Raw genomic sequence first — 21,071 nt, 5'->3', positions numbered from 1 at the left:
TAAGAAACAGCATTTGCCTTATCAGTTTACGCCATTGTAATACAATAAACAAACAAACTGTATTTACTAGTGTAGAAACCTTTAACGATAAAAAAAGTCGGACTACTTTCAGTGTTTATTACACCGGCTGGAATGGGCCAGTGCAATATGAATGGATACATCTATGTAATCATGTTAAATATGTTTTTGAATATTGGTAAATGTGTTATCAATGCCAAAACTATACACTTCATATCTACTTGCATTTTGTCATTTCTGTCGTTGAAACTACTTTTGAAAATACTTCCGCTTCCAATAAGCTACTGCTGTATATCATGTGAATCTCCGTACGTAGTTTTTATACATTTCGTCAATTACTTTGAGATCAGATTTCAATTATCAACAATCAAGTGTTTTTCCAACAAAAAAAATGGGATGATGCAATGTAGAAATAATCATAAGTAGAATTTATACTTTACCATTATTATATTTTGCAAAAAGTTCAAATTTAAATTAAAAATGGAGAGAAGACAAAAAAATCCCAGAACATTTTCTTTTTTCATAATCATATTAGATGTCTCTTGTGAAATGACTTATCGAAGAAATCCGATGCATATATCATTCGACCCGCCAAAAACGTTTTGTTTTACATGCATTACGTAACATACTTTATAATACTTAATAATTCGATAGAAGCAATCTAAATACGGATTTTTATTTGCATCATTGATTTCCATTATTGTGCGTTTATTTAACCCGGTGGATTTCCGCTATGAAAATAAGATTTGAAAGAGGGCCGCGATAGCTCAGTCACCTACAGCACCGGTGTAACGTTGAAAATAGGTCTCCGTTGAAAATTGACCCTAGGTCAGTTTTCAACGTTGACTATGGACCCTGGGTCAGTTCTCAACGTTGAATATGGACACTTAATGCTGTTGAAAATGGGTCGTGGCGTTGAAAAATGAAGGTCAATTCTCAACGGATGGTCTGTGGAAAATTTACCGTTGAAAATTAACTGTTCAACACAAGCTTTACCGATCTAATCCATTTGACATAACATGCATGGGTTCAAATTTGATCACCCCTCTCCTTTCCCTGTAAGTGCCCTCTTCTGAGTAGGGATAGGCTCCAAATGCATCGTCCTACAGTAATGTCTTGTCCGACCGTCCACATATTTTGTTCCGACGGATAATGTTGATAGTCTTTAAGCCCACTCTCAGGCCATACGATATTCGGGCTTGGTTGTTTAATACGGGAGTTTCGACATGACATATACTTACGATATTAGAGTACGATATTCCCTCCAAAAGATGACGTCACAATCACCGGATGGGGGGACAATTCATTGATGTACACACTTCTGCAATCTCTAATAGTCCATTCGTTATTTTCACATTTTTCTGATATCAACATTTTCCATTTTTTTGATAGCAGAAATCATTCATTCATTTTGATTTCCTGATATCAGAAATTATTTGCTTGATATCAGAAAATAGATTTTTCGAGTAATGTTTTGATATATAAAAAACTATATGTATCTGAGATCAGAAAATACTTTTGATATCAGACAACGGCAATAAATATACTTTGGTCTATCCTGAAACCGGGCACAACAGTGGAAATATGGAACCGAGATATAGAGTTTTCAGCACTGAATATAAGACCAGCTACATTTACCAGCTAAACAGCAATGTCGATGTGAACTACTTGGGGACATATATACCGTACAAGCCCGTGATCTACTTAACCATCATGGTTAACTCAAATTCAAATGACCAGTTATTCGATTGAGATAAACTCTTAAACTTAATTAGTTTGCCGTATTGGTTTTCATGACCCTTAAAATTGATAGATTTCTGAAATGCATTCCGTTGTTCAAATTTCAGGCTAGATCATTTTTATACATTATTATGCGACACGTGATTATACTTTATGTACATGGAACACTGTACATTGTCCAGTCATCCGCATCTAAGCCTGGTAAATAATAGCCGCAATATGCCAGACAATTAGAGAGTTCTTTCTTTAGCTCGTTCGTTTGAGTGTTAGACTAGCAATATTTCTGAATGTTGACTGTCGTTTGTCGAGATACATGACATTCAAAAGTCCCCTCGTTGGTCATTGATTAAATTTGAATGTTGAATGTCGTATGTCGATCTACACGACATTCAAAAGTTCCCTCGTTGGCTAGTGAAAACATCTTGACGATACTTCACGTAAATGAAATCGAAAAATGAATAACACAAATCTTGACCTTGAACTTTGACCTAGTGCCCTTGACAATAAAAGTTGCCAATTCATCAATAATAATCCAGTCGACAGGGCGGATGTTGTTACGAAATGGTAAACTATTTGTAAGAGTCAGTTTTCAATGGGGTCCATATCCCGCGGGTCGGAGTGAAGAATGCGCTGATGGTTCAATTTTAACGGCATTCAGCGTCAATAATCAACGTTGAAAACTGACAACGGGTCAATTTTCAACGAGGGCCCATTTTCAACGTTACACCGGCTACGGGTGACAGTTAAAGATCAGAGGTGCGTGGCTCTACGCTCCCTACCCGTGTCGGTTTATGGTCTCGGGAAGCTAAGAATCGGACTTATCTGTACTGTCGTGGTTGTGTCCTAAGGCACGACACTTTACTGTAAATGGCCTAGATGTCATATGAAGGGCCTCCCGCATGTTGTTCAAGGAGGTATTCACCAACTACTCCGCCTCAAACTGGCCATATCTGTTAACGGGACGATAAAAACCCGGCAAGCAAACATTTACAGATGAAAAGAAAATGAAGTGATATCTCGGCATTCGGTGAACCGATTTTGATGCGATTTGCGACATTCTTCTATTCTTCTTTGGTTGTTACATAGAATGACATATTTGAATATCGTTTTTCGTTCTGGGTACACTTTAATTGCTGAATAAAGCCATATACAATGAATAACAAATTCATCTAAAATGACATTTACAAATTACGTTAACTACGTAAATTGCTGAATCAAGTCATATACATGTACATTGAGTAAAAAAATCATCTTAAATTACATTTACAGATTACGTTAACTACGTGAATTGTACAGTAGATTCGGGTAAATATGGGCTAACTTAACGTATTTTTTAAAATAAAATCTCAAATTTTAGGTTAAAATCACCTCAACCTGTGCATACAATTCAAGGATTATTCTTTTTATTATTTTATTTTTGTGGTCAGATATAGGCTCTTTATATAAAGGCGTAACATGAATGCATTCACTTCATTTATATCTTGTTTCTTGAAATTACAATGTACATTCTGATATAACGTAAATTATATATATCATACACACGTAAAACTGGGTGATCGCACTTCAATCTCGAAGGTATTAACCAAGCACACACACACATATAAACACACAAAACCACACACAAAGCAATACCCTCTATCAGGCGTCAACATGACATATAACACATCAATATGATAAAAAATAAACAATAAATTCTCCTCTCAAGCTCCTTTATATGCTCTTTATTTACATATTAAACACTTGCTAGATGTGTTATCATCTTATGAAAATATAGAAATTAACTACATTGAAGTAAAACAGGAATATCGGTACAAAGTTACACATTTAGTCCAGGAGAATCCTAACGCTTATAGGAAAGATTGTTGTCTTAAAAACTACCATAACCCCAAAATTAAACGATCTATTTGCATATAATTCTTCTCCTGACTTAATTGCTCTTCACAGATTAAACAAGACATTTTAAACTTTATTTGGCAATCTTAAACTACACGCATTAAAAGAGAAACGCTCATAAATGTCACAAAAGAGGAGTACTGGAAATGATTGACCTTAATGCACTTATCATTAGTTTAAAAATTTCATGGCAAAATAGATTGTTGACAACTAATACAAAATCGTAGATAGATATGATTGAAGCAGCAGAACATTTCCCAAAAAGTGAAATAACCACTTTTGTAACTGATTTCATCAAAATATTCAAAATTAGTTATCCCTATTGGAAAAATATGTTCGACACATGTGTCATGGTTTCATATAAAATGATATAAAGCCTTTCATGATATCATTAAATCGCCAATATGGCATAACAAATTGTCACTTCTACAACAAATCTTTTTTCTCTCGGGAATGATACAATAAGGGTTTTTTTTTTTATATGAAAATAATTAAATTTTTTTAGAAAATTTTAACATAATCTCAAACAATTTTATACAATATATGGGACTATGTGAATCAATAAAAACAGTAAGGACGATAGGAAAAATCAGACGTTGTAGTAAATGTCCTTTTTGTCCTATATCACATTAAAACAATTGTTCAAAAGAAAAGAATACATGTATGATTTAGAATAGTATGTCTATTGAACAGATGAAAAACACTGAAACTAAGTGGCGTGTTCATAAGGGAATGGATGTAACAGACTGGATACTTTGTTTAAAAATCACCTTTGGGGTATCGAGGGACACCAAAATACAGTAGTTTCAATACGGAGTACAATGATCCTACCTATAAATACATACCTCATACAAACAGGCGCTAACATTCTAGTGTATAATCTATGCAACAACGAGAAAGAAGCTATTGATCCTATTTTTGGTTTTTGGTATGGTCTAGATATTAGCAAATTTTGCAACACTTAACAAAATGGATGCTATTAAAACTTAGCAAGCATACACATTCCAAACAACAAACTATACCATTTGGTAAAATAAATAATCAACATGAAAAAACTAATTGTGAACTTTTTCATTTTTTACACAAAATATTATAAATATATTTCATCTAGAATTTTTTCACAAACATGCTACAAAATCTTTGTCATATAGGTTCAAAATTAAAGATAGAAACACATACTGGCTCAAAAACACTTTGATGACAATTTCAACACAAAATGAGAGGGGGAGGGCTCAACTTTTAGATGAGTGAAGAAAAGAGGTTTGTCCTGTGTTTGTGCCTTTTTTCTTTAATACCCATCTTATACAGTATACTTCTTTTTTTCTTTTTTTAAGTTCAAGTATAACTTTCTGACTCAGTAAATGAAAATTTTATACATATTTTATATATACATATACATACATTTTAATTATTAACTCTGGCAAATGAAAATTAATAACAATGCACTTATTACAGGTATATGAACATAAAATACAATATACTTCTTGTATTATGTATTACGTAATAGTCAAGTCATATCTAGTCTCCAGTGCCTGATTCTACTTATATTTATTCTGTTTTAGATATCTAAAACCTGATACATAATATCCCAGTCACTAACAAAACAAATGGTATCTGCTCTTTTAATGTTTTGTGTTTGTTTTTTCTATGTCATTGTGTGGATTTGATGTCAGATTTTGTAAAAAGTTATGGTGTTATGTTCCTATATATATGAAAATAATTTATTTAACCCCAACATGCAAATAGTACCTGGTTCTGCAATATAATATTGATATGAATTTATGTGTACAGTCAAACCTGCTTGAACGGTCACCTTGAATAAGCGGTCATCTCCGTTATGCGGCCAGTATGTGGTCCGCCCGATGGAAAATACTAAATGATAAACCTTAAATATGCGGTCATCTGTCTAACGCGGCCAGTTGTCACGAAAATTTGGCCCTAGTCGTTATGTCATCCTGTATTGAGCGGCCATTTTGTCCGGAGGTAAACACCCCAGGTGATCAGATGACCAGATTTTATTATCGTTCTTCACGAATGAATGAATGAATGAATGAATGAATGAATGTTGTGCTTACGAAAATCTTCACACTCGGACCCTTCATACTTTGCATTGCACGTTACCATGACAAACTTCATGTGAAATGTAACAATTGGAGATTTTGTCAGGTGCAATAAATTTATGCAAACTTTGTTTTTTTTTTTGTGAATTTCTGGTGAACCTGGTTTTAGCAGCCACCTGTCTTAAGCAGCCAGTTTCTGTCGGTCCCGTGGGTGACCGCTTAGTATAGGGTTGACTGTATATATACCAAAATACTATACTATAAACATAATGTCATATTTGTAACAAAATAATCACAATGAGAACCTATGGAAATTAAAAGCTGTTAAAAGTCTGTACGTATACATATTTAGATCAGCAGATTAATGCATAACACCAGTTTTTTTTTTTTAATCTGCAAATCTCAAATACTGATTAAGTAATAGAATTGAAAAATCCTAATTATTCACAGGCATAGGGGAAATATGAATAAATTGAAGAAAAAAAGTTAAAAACTTATATGTGAGCCAGAGTGTGTATGTTTGGTTTTGAGTATATATAAGTGTGTGTGAAGGAATGATAAGAAGAAAGGTGCATGTATAGGTACATATTATGCGAGGGTGTCTGTGAGTGTGTATGTGTGAGCACGCAAGCATATTGGAACATATATGTATGTACATAAATGTATATATAGATATATAAACGTATATATTTATCCTTATAATTCTCATACTGGGAGGAATATTTACAAGATAAACGAGAGTGTTGAAAGAGAGTCCTCCTGTGTGAGGACACCCAGGGCATCAAGTACCTAGCAGCTCTTTAATCTTTCCTGAGGGATTACAATATGTTATCTGGTATTATTATAGCTTGAACAACGAACTATTTTACTATAATGGTCATTTTTTTCCAATTTTTAATTACTTCATCGAAACTTTATATTTTTTCTGCCCAATTAAGACTTTTATAAAGATTACTTTGGCGTTTCTGATTCCTTATATAAACCTGCAATTCGGACGTGACATTTAAAATTCCGATCCTCACACCAGGAGAATTGTGCACACGGTTTCAGATATCTGTTTCGTTCAAGGATTCTTCTGTCGAGAGAAGGAATATGAAATATATATAATGGACATATTTTGTACCGTGCTCCATTTTAATCAGCTTCTAAATTTAAAGAGTCATCCTTTGGAGGGAACTGTTAAATTATGTTAGTTGATCATCAACTGTAAAATTGTAGGAAATATCTAATAAAAATATTAACCAAACTGTGTTCTTTTTGATTGATTATGAGAATAGCACCGCTTGACAGACAATGCAACTATGATGCTGAAAAATTCAATCTGCTTTAACATCAATTCAATGTATATATTCTGTAAAAACTTCAGTATTGTCGTGGCACAAACATATCGACAGTGCCGCCAGCGAAGTTATGTCAGATACCTTCAACACAGCTGGTACACGTGAATTTCATTCTTGTGTTGTGCTGATTGATAAGTCACTGCAAATTTGTCTTCACACACCGATATAGCCGTGGGCATCTCTATACCATCTGCTGACGTCAGAAGTTCTCTGGCCTTTGACCCATCTGCAGGAATCTGGACCACGTTGTTTGAAGCTTGACCACATACATATACATTGCCCTCACGGTCTACATCCACTCCCATCGCACTTCGGACCATTCCGACATTCAGTATATTTTCTTGTGATCCCTCGGACAGTCTGGCAACCACAGCATGATCACTTACGGATGTTAGGAAGCTGGCAACTATTTGATTTGGATGTATATCACATGTCATATGATGGCAATCATATTCCAGTGAATGAATTTTGTTGGTCTCGCCTTCTTTAGTCACACAGTAAATGTCACGTGGTGTGCTCACTGCGAACTTTCCAGCCGTGAACGCTATACCAAAGCAAGAGCTGTTGTGCCGAGGGAGTGGTATTATTGATAATGAAGACAATTTGGAATCATGTATCTTCACGACGTATATTCCGGTGTTGACCTGGGATACAGCGACAGCTATGGTGTCTCTATCAACACGACAAATGTCCTGTAGACCTCCTCCTACATTAAGGTGACCCAAAGTTTCTCCATCTTTTGAGAAAAGCTTAAGATTTTCCTGCTCATTATCACTTACGATAATACGATCGTCGGGCATCAAAATAATACTTTTCTGAGGGACTCCCCAACGACTACGACTTACAACCTGTCCTCGACGACGAGCCGCGTTGAATGTAGAAACAGCCATATGGACTGTTCTTATTCTTTTTGCTTGACATTTTGAGAAAACCTTTAGGAATTCAACACCTTCTGGTAATTTTTGTTCTGCTCTTTCGACGACGACTCTACCCAAGCTGAGAACAGAGGAGTCGTCTAGTGTTTGGAGGTCTTCGTCAATCTCATGTTTGATGCTCACAGACGGGAATGATCTACTAAAGTCTCCCAACAGATCGTTACACGCCCTAGTCTCGGTCTGCCCTCTACATAACAGTTCTATGGTGTCCACGTAGTCCTCACGCAGTACCGCCAGCCTCAGCGCTTTTTTTGTGTCCTGCATAGAGGCATTCAACCGATTAAATTTCTGCTTGGACAAGTCAACCTTCTCTTTCTCTGTTTTGTATGTTGAGTTAAGTTTTTGAGTTATCTCCTCCTGTTTTTTGTCGAGGTGAGTCTTGATGTTTTGCCGAAGATTAATTATACTGTCTAAACCAACATCCTGGCATCGCTGAATGGTTTCCACCTGATCGTCGAAAGCTTTTACCATCAGTTCCATAGAGTTTGACGCCGTATCGAGGAACTTTTCCATGTCATTTAGCTGAGAGTTACCTTTTTGTTTTTCAAAATATTCTTTGGTCGTTGTTACTGCGTCACAGAGTCGGTGTTCTGTGATAATACATTTGTTACATCCGATGAACATATGATCTTCACAAAAACAGTCCATTTTCTCATCGCTGTGTATTCGACATACCATGGTCGAAACCTGCTTCCAAAGCTGTGCCTGAGGTGTTTGTGTGATATTTGTTATATCACATCCTTTGTGAACAACATCATGAAAAGTTATCTTACAGGGCTCACAGAACAGCATGTCGGTGGTTTTGCAATATAACTGAGCTTTATTTTCCTCATTTTTGGTCGCTTTGCAGGGTCCACAAACAAGCCGAGTATCTTTTTCCTTTATAAGATTTATCAAACTAGTAACATGGTTGTTAGTAGGGAAACGTTGTGCCCATTTTTTCTTGTCCTCCTTGTGATTGACAGGCGATGTCATCCTTCTACACACAGGACAGGGGAAAGATGTTACGTCTTCCATCTCACCCGACAAGTCGGTGACAATGTAGGTACCAAGACATTTCGTACAGAAGGAATGCAGACATGGAAGGGACTTTGGTTGTTGCATCTGCTCCAGGCAAATAGGACATTCCAGAAGACGACAGGCTGATAAATGAGTGTCGTTGTTGTATCCTTGTGCCATTGTGTACCAAAAGAGATTAATTCCACCTGAAATATAACAAATCATCATTTTCATTATCTACGGTACTAATATCAAACAATATTATTGGATGTGTATTCAATATACATGATATCTATATTTCTGGTATTGTGCGATAAGTTTTGCTGGCTAGCATTGTTACCAAAAAAATGACGAAGACGGAAATAACTGAAAATCATACCGAGTTTCATTCATTTGAATATTTCTTTTCCCCATTTCTATTTAATGTCGACAGCTGATTTTTCTTGCATTTATTCTTAATGAAACATTGTAGAAATACAGAAAAAGCAAAAAGAAACAAATATATTTTTGTAGCTTTAGATTGCTAAAACTAAATAATGTGCAAAGCTTTCATTTTAATCGAATCCAAACTTACCTGACTTTCAATCATTATTCAAAATGGTTATTCCCGAGTTAAAGGCATTTTTCGATAAAGTGTGATATGGAAAGCTTTCATTTTCAGCAGAAATCGTTACGGGTTGTTCACAAAAAGTGATGCATTTTGACTACGGATGGGTTACAAATAATAACAAAACAAGATAAATCTTCCTATTCCTCTACGTAAACCATTTTCAATGAAACTACACAGGGATATTACAGATCATATGCAGATGTGTATTCAATTTTTCTCATGAAAACGATGGTTGTCATGGTAACCAGATCAGAAAGCAAAGGTTTTGTATGTAGCAATACAAGCGTGCAAATAATACAGGCGGGTAAAATGTCCACTCTTTGAGGCAAACCTCCCCTTTATCAAATTACAAACGATCACATACAGACATAAAACATTAAATAGTTGCATGTGAGTAAATAAACAAACAATATCGGTATATTTGTGTTAATGATCCCTTTGGATGATAATTCTTTTGCCGAAGGCCTGTTGTTATTGATTAGACAACATCTTAGATGGTGTACAGATAGAGATGAATAGCCTGATTTTAAATCTTACAGTGCAAGTTAAAACGATGTCACCACATCGTGTGCTATTTTGCAAATATACATATACATGTATACAAATATATTTGTTTTGTGTGCTTCGGAACATTTTCGTCCGGTTGGTAATGCAAATATGATAAAAGTTATATTACACAACCATTTTTATCGCCTGGCTCTATATATAGTAACACACACACCAGGACAATGTCTATGTGCAGATGTTTGACAATCTAAGATGGGGTGTGACCATAATCAACAATATTATGGTTTAATATCAAACAATACATGAAACGTTACACCTACTTGAAACCTTCCAAATCACCAGAGGCGTAAACGAGATGAGTGTAAAGGGAGTCGTAATGATTCGGTTGTAATGGCGATACACTTTTTAAGATAGCTTGATAAAAAACGATCTTTATCTTATCAGTGTATTTTATTGCTGTACAATGCAATACCTCATGCTTGTAACAGTGCCCATGATTGGTTGAAACGTATCACGTATCCCTGTCGTGATTTCCTAGCGGATCCAAATTTTCTACCCCTTTTGGAAAAAGTTTCAGATTTTCCGGCACATTATCACATACAATGATACGGTCGTCGGGCATCAAATAACACTTTACTGAGGAAATGAATGACCAGACGAATAGCAATATTGAATTTATTCTTTTACTTGACATTTTGAGAAACGAATTCAACAACGTCGGATGATTCTTCTGGTTTTTCCACGATGACGTAACCCAAACTGAGAACAGGGAAATCGTCTTCATCAATCTCATGTTGGATACTCACAGATGTTAAAGATCTACCAAAGTCTTCCATCAGATCGTTACATGCCCTAGTCTCGGTCTGCCCTCTACATCACAGTTCTGTGGTATCCACGTGGTCCTCCCACAATAACGCCAGTCCCACAGTTTCTTTGTGTTCTGCATAAAGGATTTCATTCTTTTATTTTATTGTTTTGACAAGTCAACCATCGCTTTCTCTGTTTTCCATATTTTGAGTTACGAGTCACCTCCTCCTGTTTTGTTGTCGAGATAAGAGATGATTCCTGACGTGAATTAAGTATACTGCCTAAACCAACTTCCTGGCATCGTTTCATGGTGCATACCTGATCCATGGATTTGTCGCCGTATAGGTAGCAGTGTACAGTAAAATGCCCAATTCTGAAAAATATGGCACATGTTCTAGATACGTAAACATGGCCAGTTAACCCTACATAATACCTATGCCACTATACATATATGAAATCAAATATATCTATCCCAAAGACAGAATCAATCTTGTTTTGTCATGTTCATCATCAAGTTTTTCTGCTACAGGCAAAACTAAATTTGCGGTGTAAATACACTGAAAATTTTAATCTCTAGACCATTTTCTTTTATAAGTGTGAAGCCTGAATCACTTATCACTTCATAATGAATATACAAATTATAATAGTTTATTTTTCCATTTTACGCATATCATAATTAAGAAGGTATTTGCTTAACAAACATCAACAATGGTCAGACTATCCTACTGTGGTCTGCTACAACAGAGGGACTTTTGCATGTATGCATTTTTGTTTTTCAAAATACTCTTTGGTCGGTGCTCTGTGATAATGTATTTGCTATAACCGAGGAATTGATGATGTTCACAATAATAGTCTGTTTCAACAATTATTGTTATATCACATCCTTTGTGAACAACATCATGAAAAGGTATCTTGAAGGGCTCACAAAACAGCATGTCGGATTTTTTGCAATATAACTGATCATGACTTTCTTTATATTTTGTCGTTTTGCAGGGACCACAAAAAAAACTTATTATCTGTTTCCTTGATAAGATTAATCAAACCAATTACATGGTTGTTAGTAGGGAAATGCTGTGCCCATTTCTTCTTGTCCTACACGTGATTGGCTGGTGCAGTGATCTTCCTGCAAACAGGATAGGGAAATGAGGTCACGGCCGTCATCTCATTCGATATGTCTGTGACGTTGTCGGTGCCGAGACATTCAACATAGAAAGAATCTTAAGAAGGGGGTAACTTTGGTGATCGCATCGGCCTCATACAGATAGGATGTTTTAGAAGACGGCGCCCTGCTAGATTAGTGTCTGTGCAGAGTAATTTGTTTTCCTTTTGTGCTATTCCTTCTACGGCACAGTTAAGCATAAGACTTCAGTCCTGAAATATAAAAAGTTTATCTCATTAACCATGTAAATCATGATTTTAAGAAAATCTAAACATTATTATTGAATATAATTTGAATTTTTCTTTTTGTATTTCACGTAAAGGGAGCATGAAAAAAAAACATACACACACACAAAAACAAAATACTGTTACAAACGTATCATAATGAAAAGTACCTCTATCCTAATTGCTCTTGAAAAGGAAAGTAGAAGAGTCTTTAATATGCCAAAGCCGTTCGAGAGCGTCACCTGGCCTGTATCATTTTACAATATTGGCTACAACGCTTTTATTCTATATACTCCCATATAGAACACAACAGGAAGATGATTCGCGCGCTTTCATCCGGCCCATGAAGAATGATAAGTATAAATTGATATAGTTTGTTTCGCAATTGTTGAAAAATAAAGTTTATAGTTATGAACTTTCACCCCATAATACTATGTTAACTTATGGCATCATATTTGTATGTGTAGATATACTTCTGATATACATTGTAATATGGATCAGACCAACATATAAACGGTGCAAACAGCGGTATTATGTCTGGATTCTTTCTCCATTTAACTACGGTGTCAGCATGTTGAAATTCAGCACGGAGGTCGTTGCAAGGGAAGTAACTCCTGCGTAACTTAATTTCGACATAAAATATCGTGTGATATAAATATGGCGCTACCAATCACACATGTAATATTTGATGTTGACGGGTTGTTGCTTGGTAAGTAGTGGTCTGGAGGCTTATATAGATTACATTAGGTCAGTGTTATGTAGAATCGTGTAGCTAAGTCTTTCATGTAGTAGTAATATTATATATATGTATATCACCTTTGTCGGTTTGTTATTGTAGATAGATCAGGGTGCCACCTGTACAGTTATGTGGGCCAAATAAGGACGTCAGGTGGCATACATATCATTATCTATATGTGACACGTGATGAATTGACAAACTTTATGTTGATATTGATTTTAGTATGTTTACATAATGTGAATATTCATCACCATATGATTGGAGACTGATGACTCATGATAAACGTTATAATTCAAACATCCACGAGGTATAGACCCTATTACTCGTGTGTCCTTACGCTATCTAGTACTACCGAGTACCTCTCTGTTGACCCACACATATGACCGACTTAGCATGTCAGTAAAAGATTAGTTTGCTGTCCTCCCACCTACAGTATATGTGTAGTAGGAGTGGGAAAATGCACGGCCAGACCGGGGTTCGAACTCGGGACCTCCGAACACTAGCCGGATGCTCTACCGATGGGGCTACCTGGTCGCCGATGATCGACCCGGTCCAGTTCCGCTACACTCTTCCCTCCTATTTTTTTAAGTCTTCGACCCAGAAGACTTCACAACTCAGGTTCGGGTATCCCCTTGTCAAGTATTCACCTCATTTGAAACAATGTTTGGTCACAGGCACCAAATGTAGTAGGAGTGGGAAAATGCACGGCCAGACCGGGGTTCGAACCCGGGACCTCCGAACACTAGCCGGATGCTCTACCGATTGAGCTACCTGGTCGCCGATGATCGACCCGGTCCAGTTCCGCTACATATGTATCACCGATGAAATTGTTTTCTTTTCCTCTGTACTTTAAATTGATGGCCTCAAGTAAACGTATTATTTACAAAAAGATAATATAATCTTACAGTGATCTGTTCCGTGGATAGGGAAACTATGTCAAGTATAAGAGTTGGGTAGCGAAGTATTTGAGAATGTTTGCTTCCTATGCACATATTTTGTATTTTCTAATTGGTTATATATTCCGTTAATGTTATTTTTATTGTTATTCAGTCGATGTAATTATATTTCCGTAGATTCAGAGCGACTGTATGATATCATTAATGACTCGATAATGAAGGAATACGGCAAGACACTATCTACGGACGTCAAGCGTAAAATAATGGGCAAGAAGGAAACGGAAGTGGCGAAAATTCTAATAGGTTTGTATTTTAACAGCAATACCATTACCCGGTCTAAATAGTCTAAACCAATAATCGTAAATAAAATCAAAACTTGAATGTATTCACAGTCTATTCCATTTTCCTCTTCCAAATGAATCCTTGGACTCACTATTGGCATTTAGTTGAGCGTTTGCCCCTGTAAGGACGCTTTGGGCTCTGTTCACTGGCTGAGACATACCAGAGTTAATTAAAAGGTAGCTGATACTCCTGCTTAACGCTCAGCATCTTGGTACTGGGACAACTGGTTCGGCCGTTGTCAGCATATTGTGACCGGATGGGTTGTACTGCTGGATATCTTTGGCATTTTCACTACACACGTGCATCCTGCACACAGGAAAAGACGTTCTTAAAATTGCTGTTGATAGGATATTAATGAATTAATTTATCAACTAAACTTGTTCCTCGTTCTACTATGTAGTAGCGTCAAAGAAAGTTTTCCTTCTACTGATGGATAATATATTTTTTCTTTGATTCAGTGACAAGTTTTATATTCAGTTGCATTTAAAAGAATTTGAAATATGCATGTTTCTGGTTTTGATAAATATTGATGATTTATCAGCTCACCTGGCCAAAAGGTCAAAGGAGATATAACGTTATATAAATCGAGGGTATGGCTCCCTTGGAGACGGAAGGATAGGGCCCAATAGGGAAAAGACTCCTTTTTCTTCTTGAAGAATAACAGGACTTGGCCCACATTTTGTTTAAACCATAGTGGAGAAGCAGCAAAACGATGGGAAATAATTGTTTTATAACTTTAAGTATTTTGCCATGCGTACTGAAATATCCATGTGAGCAATGCAAGCTCGCTTGGCCTCTCGTTTGGAAAGAGGGATATATTTATCCTTCTGGTATTTAAAAGCGTCAGATCAATGCCGTTTCCTATAAGGAATATGTTGATTTATCACACCTAGATTAACATAACAGGATACGGAATATTGAAACAGAAAGTATGCATACCATTTAATATCCAGGATCTATTCTAGAATTAACAGCAACACTTTGATATTAGTAATAAATTATGGGTTACTTTTTCTACAATCCTGTCATTATAGTTCAATAAATCTGTCTTCATCTTTATTCCTTGTTTTATCGAGCAGGAATTATGATTTTTTTGACATGTCTGTTTTTAGACGAGTTTGAGCTACCCATCACAACAGAGGAATTTCTCCAAGAAGACCGAAAACAACAGGCGGTGTTGCTACCTAATGTAGAATTACTACCAGGTACATGTTAAGATGGTATTGCTTTAATATTTCGATATGATATTTATTCATGATAGCTTAGATCAACATAAAGATATTTAAATTAATTATATCAAAAGTAGGTAATATTAGTAACATATTTTGGTATCATAAGCTTTCGACATAAAAAAAGAACATTATCAAATTGGTATTATATATACCTTATCAATGGTACATTTCATTTGTAGGCAAAATTTCATAATGACGAGATGTGTCTTTCCCATAATACTTCTCTGTGTGTCTGTAACTATTACTTATATATTAAGTTAGATTATTCTCAGCGTAATTAAACAATTGATTCTACACTGAATTAAATTGATAAGAAAAGCAACTAGTTTGGTATTTATACGTCGTTCTTATATATAATATAATCAACATTTAGGTGCAGAAAAGTTGGTAAGACATCTCCACAGACATGGAGTCCCTATCGCCGTGGCAACAGGTTCCAGTAAGCGAAGTATGGGACTGAAAACGACACGTCACAAAGATCTTTTCGACCTTTTCCATCATTTTGTTTACAGTAGTGATGACCCGGAAGTGACGTGCAGTAAACCAGCCCCGGATTGTTTTTTACTTGCTGCCAGACGGTTTCCAGACAACCCTGACTCTAACAGGGTAATTCATATGCTGCCTTACATTCACTAATAAATTTGATCTTCAAAACATCCGATTTATCATGGTTTACTGTAATATATACTATGACGCGTTCTTCCCCTGTCAGATACAAAAATATATATATTTCTCAATATTGATTGCGATATCATTCATTTTGGTTTGTAATATGGTGCTGTTTATACCTTGTGTTTTATCATTGATTTAAAGCAAAATATATATGTTAAAGAATAGAGTTAGATTGATGCTTATTCTCCAAATTCATCTCATATTAACATTCGGTGAGGGAACTTTGTAGATCGTTTTTTCTTGAAATCCTACCTACTGTTAATTCATACTTAGAATTAACAAATTCCGGAAATACATAGCCATTCTTTTCATGTTAATATATACATTATTGCAATAATTCATATTTTTGCAAATAACCATCGAACCCGCTGTTTGTAGGGCAATTTGATTATCGATAAGAATAGATTACAAACCTGACCTTACTTTTTTTCCAAAAATGTATCAATCGACTTTATACAACGTATCTTTCCAGTCAAAAAGTCTGTGTATCTCATAAAGTATCCTGATACACAATAAGTACATTTGAATGTGTTCTATCCTTGTCAGTGTCTAGTGTTGGAGGACGCTTGTAATGGTGTGATGGCGGCCCATGCTGCAGGAATGCAGTGTGTGTGGGTACCGGACCCGACACAACCTCAAGACGGATACAGAGAGAAAGCTACTCTCACACTGGACTCACTCTTACAGTTCAAACCAGAACAATTCGGGCTTCCCCCGTATGACAGTGAGGATGGACGATAACAGAATCTGACCAACTCCAGGGTGGATTCCGAACAGAACCTCAGTCACCCCATTATTACCTCAATTAATTGTGTATACATGTGTGTCAACTTCATGCTATAGAATACATATGTTTATAGTTGTGTAACAATATTTAAGTCATAGGATCTACGACATTCATCTGAACAAATATATTCCGGTTTTCATGGAAACGACTCTCGTGCTGAATAAATGAATTAAGAAATACCTTCCTTTGTTCTATTTTCACTCCAATGATTGTATTTAAGGAGATATTGACGATTGTTTTCCACCAACTTATTATTATTGTACCGATAATAATTACCTGCCGATTTTTTAACATACAAAAATCGCACGTTTTGCGTAATATGCAAGGTAGAAAACTGTTGTTCCTTTATTATTTTTTTTTTTTACATATTACATAGTTGCATTAATGAACATGGGCGGTGTTTTTGTGAGGATATATCTTAGATCCTATGCGTTAAAAGGATTCGTTTTACTTATTTGTCAAAATGTCAGAATACTATTTTACCTCCCTGGTTAATTCTTGAAATCATCGTATTTGTACGGTGAACTACGTTATATTCATTGACTCTCATCAACTTGTTTCCGCATTTTCTTGGTTAGCAGTAACACACTGTGTATACAGTTAACATCTTCGCGGTGATTAATATTTGCGAATGTATTGTATTGACTAGCGAATATCCCGAAAAAAACTCTTTTCAGAAATCAATTTTCTTTAACAAAGATTTAAAACATTCTGTTTTTATCTTTCTAAAATGAAAATTAAGTTGATCTTACATAATACCATATAACAAATAACAAAGAATCTTTTAATTGCTTTGGCCAGGTAAAAACACGAATGCTTAAAGCGAGATAATAGGGACAAAATTGCAGCAATATATATCAAATGTTGAATTTGGTGTAGTTTCTTTATATCTCAGTAGCGTTTTTGTCCCAAACAATTGTTCCAAAAAAATCTCCATTTCTGCAAGGTATCATTCACAGGTCATCTCTGTCGATGCACCAGTTATATTATCCAGGATTGTAACAAATCGGCCTAGTGAAAGGACCACGTTTTCTGTCAATGAACCGTCCAATATATCTCGTTTGGAACGATATCAGTCGAGCATGCTATAAAGCTGTGGCTAGACTTCCTGAAACATGGGGAAATGGTGCAATTTCATACATTTTGCTACTCAACTGTTATAAACTGAATAACCATCCAAAGCTTTGTATGGTAGCTTTAAAAGCACATGTCAACACTTACGCCTGGGAATGCTGATTTCTAGGTAGGAAACAAGCGTATTGATATGATCGTGTATACTACTTACGGAACACTGGTGTAATCTAAACAGGATGTAAAGATTTAATCACCGACTAGATTTTATTGATATATGTAAGTTGATTGCAATTGCCTTCATTGATGGCGTTTATAGTATTATGAATATCAATGTAACGCGATAGCAGGAGTTGCCTTAACTAAACAAGTTACAAAGGTGGAAGTGACTCTGATACCGGGTATATTTTTACTTTTGACATTTTTATTCAGATTTTCCACATAAAGTGATCACATGATACAGAAACAAAGACAACTTCCACACACACTTACATACACAGACTGTATATATACATAACTTGAATACAGAGTATGTAGCTTAGCTATAACAAATAGGTGAATAATACATGAAAACAATTCTTTCATAGAAGGCAACATAATCAGTATAAAATAATGTGACAGAAGTGATGACAAATGCATGAAGCAGTTCTTTTCTGTCTATTGATCAAAAAGATTATGACAAAGCCTCCATTTGTGAGTGAATAAAGTGTACTTACTACAGTGACTTTGATATATAGTAATATATACAAAAATTAAAACGGGACTGGTAAAAATCCGGAATTAGTTTGCATTAAATGATTGATATATATTTTTTAGGTTTACATTTAGTTATTTATATACATGTATATAGCATGCGTATGTTTTTGCTTGATATACAAAATAAAAACACTGTGTCAGAATGTTTTATTAGAATTTGTTTTAGCAGCAAAATTAGAAAAACAAATAGATTTTCCGTGCATATTTACCTCATATCTTTCTGTCCGAGCAAGGAGAGTCCATACAACGTCTATATAGAGAACGGTTACAGGGCATCTTAAATTGTTCTTGACAGCCTACTGAACCCACGTCATAATTTATTATATATATATATTGAATAGATCAATATGCTTATAATAATGATATCCACGTTGTCGCGTTTCCCGGATTATCCGATTATACCTGACTTATCTAAGACAATATTTTAATTTATAAACATTGTGTTTCAGAGTATACATCGGTAAGTTGACAAAGCATGACATGTTGATGCTGAACTCTATGTTTTATCTTGAGCATAAGATTACTGTATATCTTGATATAGGTTATCGGTATACTTCATAAACACCGCCGTAAATCCTAGCTGTATTAACATGTATTGTAACTGAACAACATAGAACAGTGTGATACTTAAATGTAATGCAATATCAAGCTCCGAGATTAAAAACAGATCTTTGAAAAATTATAAAATACAAATGTAATATCATTTAAATCGCATCTTTTTTTTCATCATTTATGAAAAGCATGATATAAACTTTATATACCTGATAAGAAAGCGAGTTGTATAATACCCAGTAAAAACATCAAACACAAAGTCAAGGTTTGGATATTTTACAGGGTGGGTCCTCTTGCATACTTAATTAGATCTGTCCGTAAGGTTGTTTAGTTTGAATGGACTTCCTGACAAATAACGGGATTCTTTTCCTTATTTAATGCTTCAAAAGGTTTGATGGATGGCTTACCTGAAATTCTGAAGACACAGTATTCCTTAGTAAAGCCTTTCTCCCATATACCATTAATTACTCTCAACCACTATTGATACAGTCTATAATTTCAACAGAATATAAATTCCATATATGGATGGAAGTCATGACGCCAATATCAACACATCCTTACTGTAAACTGGAACGTTTACTGTTGATATCCTTAATTACGTGCTCTATAAATTTGATCAACGTTAGAAGTTGTGTGCCTGAATAACAAAAGCCTTTTAATTTCCACGTTCTTCTAATGTTGTTACATGGATCAGATGTTAAATACTTGAAAAATCGCTAAAATGTGGTTGCACTATTCATTTAGATTACAATTTGTCTGTCAAAAAGTTTATTCCAATTGTGTTGACAACGTGAACATTGACTAGCCTAAAACACAGACTTCACAGTAAGCAATATAAAACACATTGGTCCTACAACTTCTGGACCAAATCACTTCATTAGTTAATTCTTAGTACCGCATTGAGGTATCTACTTGGTTACTTTTGGTCAAGTTAATGTAAAATGAGAGAAAATGTAAATGTAAACTTTATTTATTTTACAACAATTGCGAAACAAATCTTATCAATTTATATTATTCACGCTTACTTGGCAGGATAGAAGCGCGCGAGGGATCTTACCATAGGAGGAAACCGGAGTGACCGGATATAACCCACATGGTCGGGTAGGTGACCCAATACCTTTTCACGTCCGATCGGGGAGTCGAACCCCGGCCGCCTAGGCAAAAGACAAGAGTCTTACCACTGTGTCACCCGACCATCTCCCCAAAACACACATACGCACTCACCACACGCATGCACATCGCACCCACGGGAGGCCGTCCTTAAATTACCTTAGCTGTTGATAGGACGTTAACCAAATAAAACCAAACCAAACCCGACTATCTAAGTTTGTCAAGTTAATAAAATTGTTCACCCTGTTTTTTTATAAATGGAAGTAAATCATCGTTCTGAGGGGAGCTGTGTTTCTCCCATCATTCAGATTTTTATCCCGTTTTACCCTGTCATGATTTCTCTGACAAACCCTAGTGTAGGATTTCTTTTTCAGCCGCCCTAAGGAATGACAGATAGCACGTGTTAGCAACAATGCAGTGACATCACGGAATCAATGCAATGACGTCACGGCGAAAATTCATTCACGTCACGTCAACATTGTGTTACTTTATAATATATTTTTGAAATATTTGAAAGATGGAGCCTGCGTAAATAATAGTGTGTGATGGGAAAAATCATTCACTCTCTTGATGTTGTGACAGAAATATCCAACCCTCGGTTGGTGTTCTTGATCTAACCGTCG

At 35.6% G+C, this 21,071-nt stretch overlaps 2 protein-coding genes across 2 annotated transcripts; one reads left to right on the top strand and one right to left on the bottom strand.

The window, feature by feature from the left end:
* Positions 1–7,134: 7,134 nt before the first annotated feature.
* On the bottom strand, positions 7,135–12,024 carry LOC117341733. Its single transcript, XM_033903597.1, has 2 exons — positions 11,960–12,024; positions 7,135–9,191 (listed from the first exon to the last, which is right to left on the bottom strand). The coding sequence occupies exon 2, from the start codon at positions 9,163–9,165 to the stop codon at positions 7,135–7,137; it is 2,031 nt and encodes a 676-aa protein (XP_033759488.1). The 5' UTR covers positions 9,166–9,191; positions 11,960–12,024.
* A 756-nt stretch (positions 12,025–12,780) lies between these two features.
* Positions 12,781–17,139, top strand: LOC117342361 (pseudouridine-5'-phosphatase-like). Its single transcript, XM_033904511.1, has 5 exons — positions 12,781–13,001; positions 14,104–14,229; positions 15,381–15,473; positions 15,874–16,106; positions 16,719–17,139. The coding sequence occupies exons 1-5, from the start codon at positions 12,950–12,952 to the stop codon at positions 16,911–16,913; spliced, it is 699 nt and encodes a 232-aa protein (XP_033760402.1). The 5' UTR covers positions 12,781–12,949; the 3' UTR covers positions 16,914–17,139.
* The last annotated feature ends 3,932 nt before the right edge of the window (positions 17,140–21,071 follow it).

The sequence above is a fragment of the Pecten maximus genome, chromosome 14, assembly GCF_902652985.1.
Source record: "Pecten maximus chromosome 14, xPecMax1.1, whole genome shotgun sequence".
NCBI lineage: Eukaryota > Metazoa > Mollusca > Bivalvia > Pectinida > Pectinidae > Pecten > Pecten maximus.
Note: the sequence above shows the minus strand (reverse complement) of the source record. Positions and strands in the feature narration are given on the sequence as shown.

Excerpts from the sequence above, each read along its gene's own strand:
- LOC117341733 (XM_033903597.1), bottom strand. The coding sequence starts at position 9,165 with ATGGCACAAGGATACAACAACGACACTCATTTATCAGCCTGTCGTCTT.
- LOC117342361 (XM_033904511.1), top strand. The coding sequence starts at position 12,950 with ATGGCGCTACCAATCACACATGTAATATTTGATGTTGACGGGTTGTTG. Across the intron at positions 13,002-14,103 it reads TGTTGACGGGTTGTTGCTTG|ATTCAGAGCGACTGTATGAT; the intron begins GTAAGTAGTGGT and ends ATATTTCCGTAG. Across the intron at positions 16,107-16,718 it reads ACAACCCTGACTCTAACAGG|TGTCTAGTGTTGGAGGACGC; the intron begins GTAATTCATATG and ends TATCCTTGTCAG.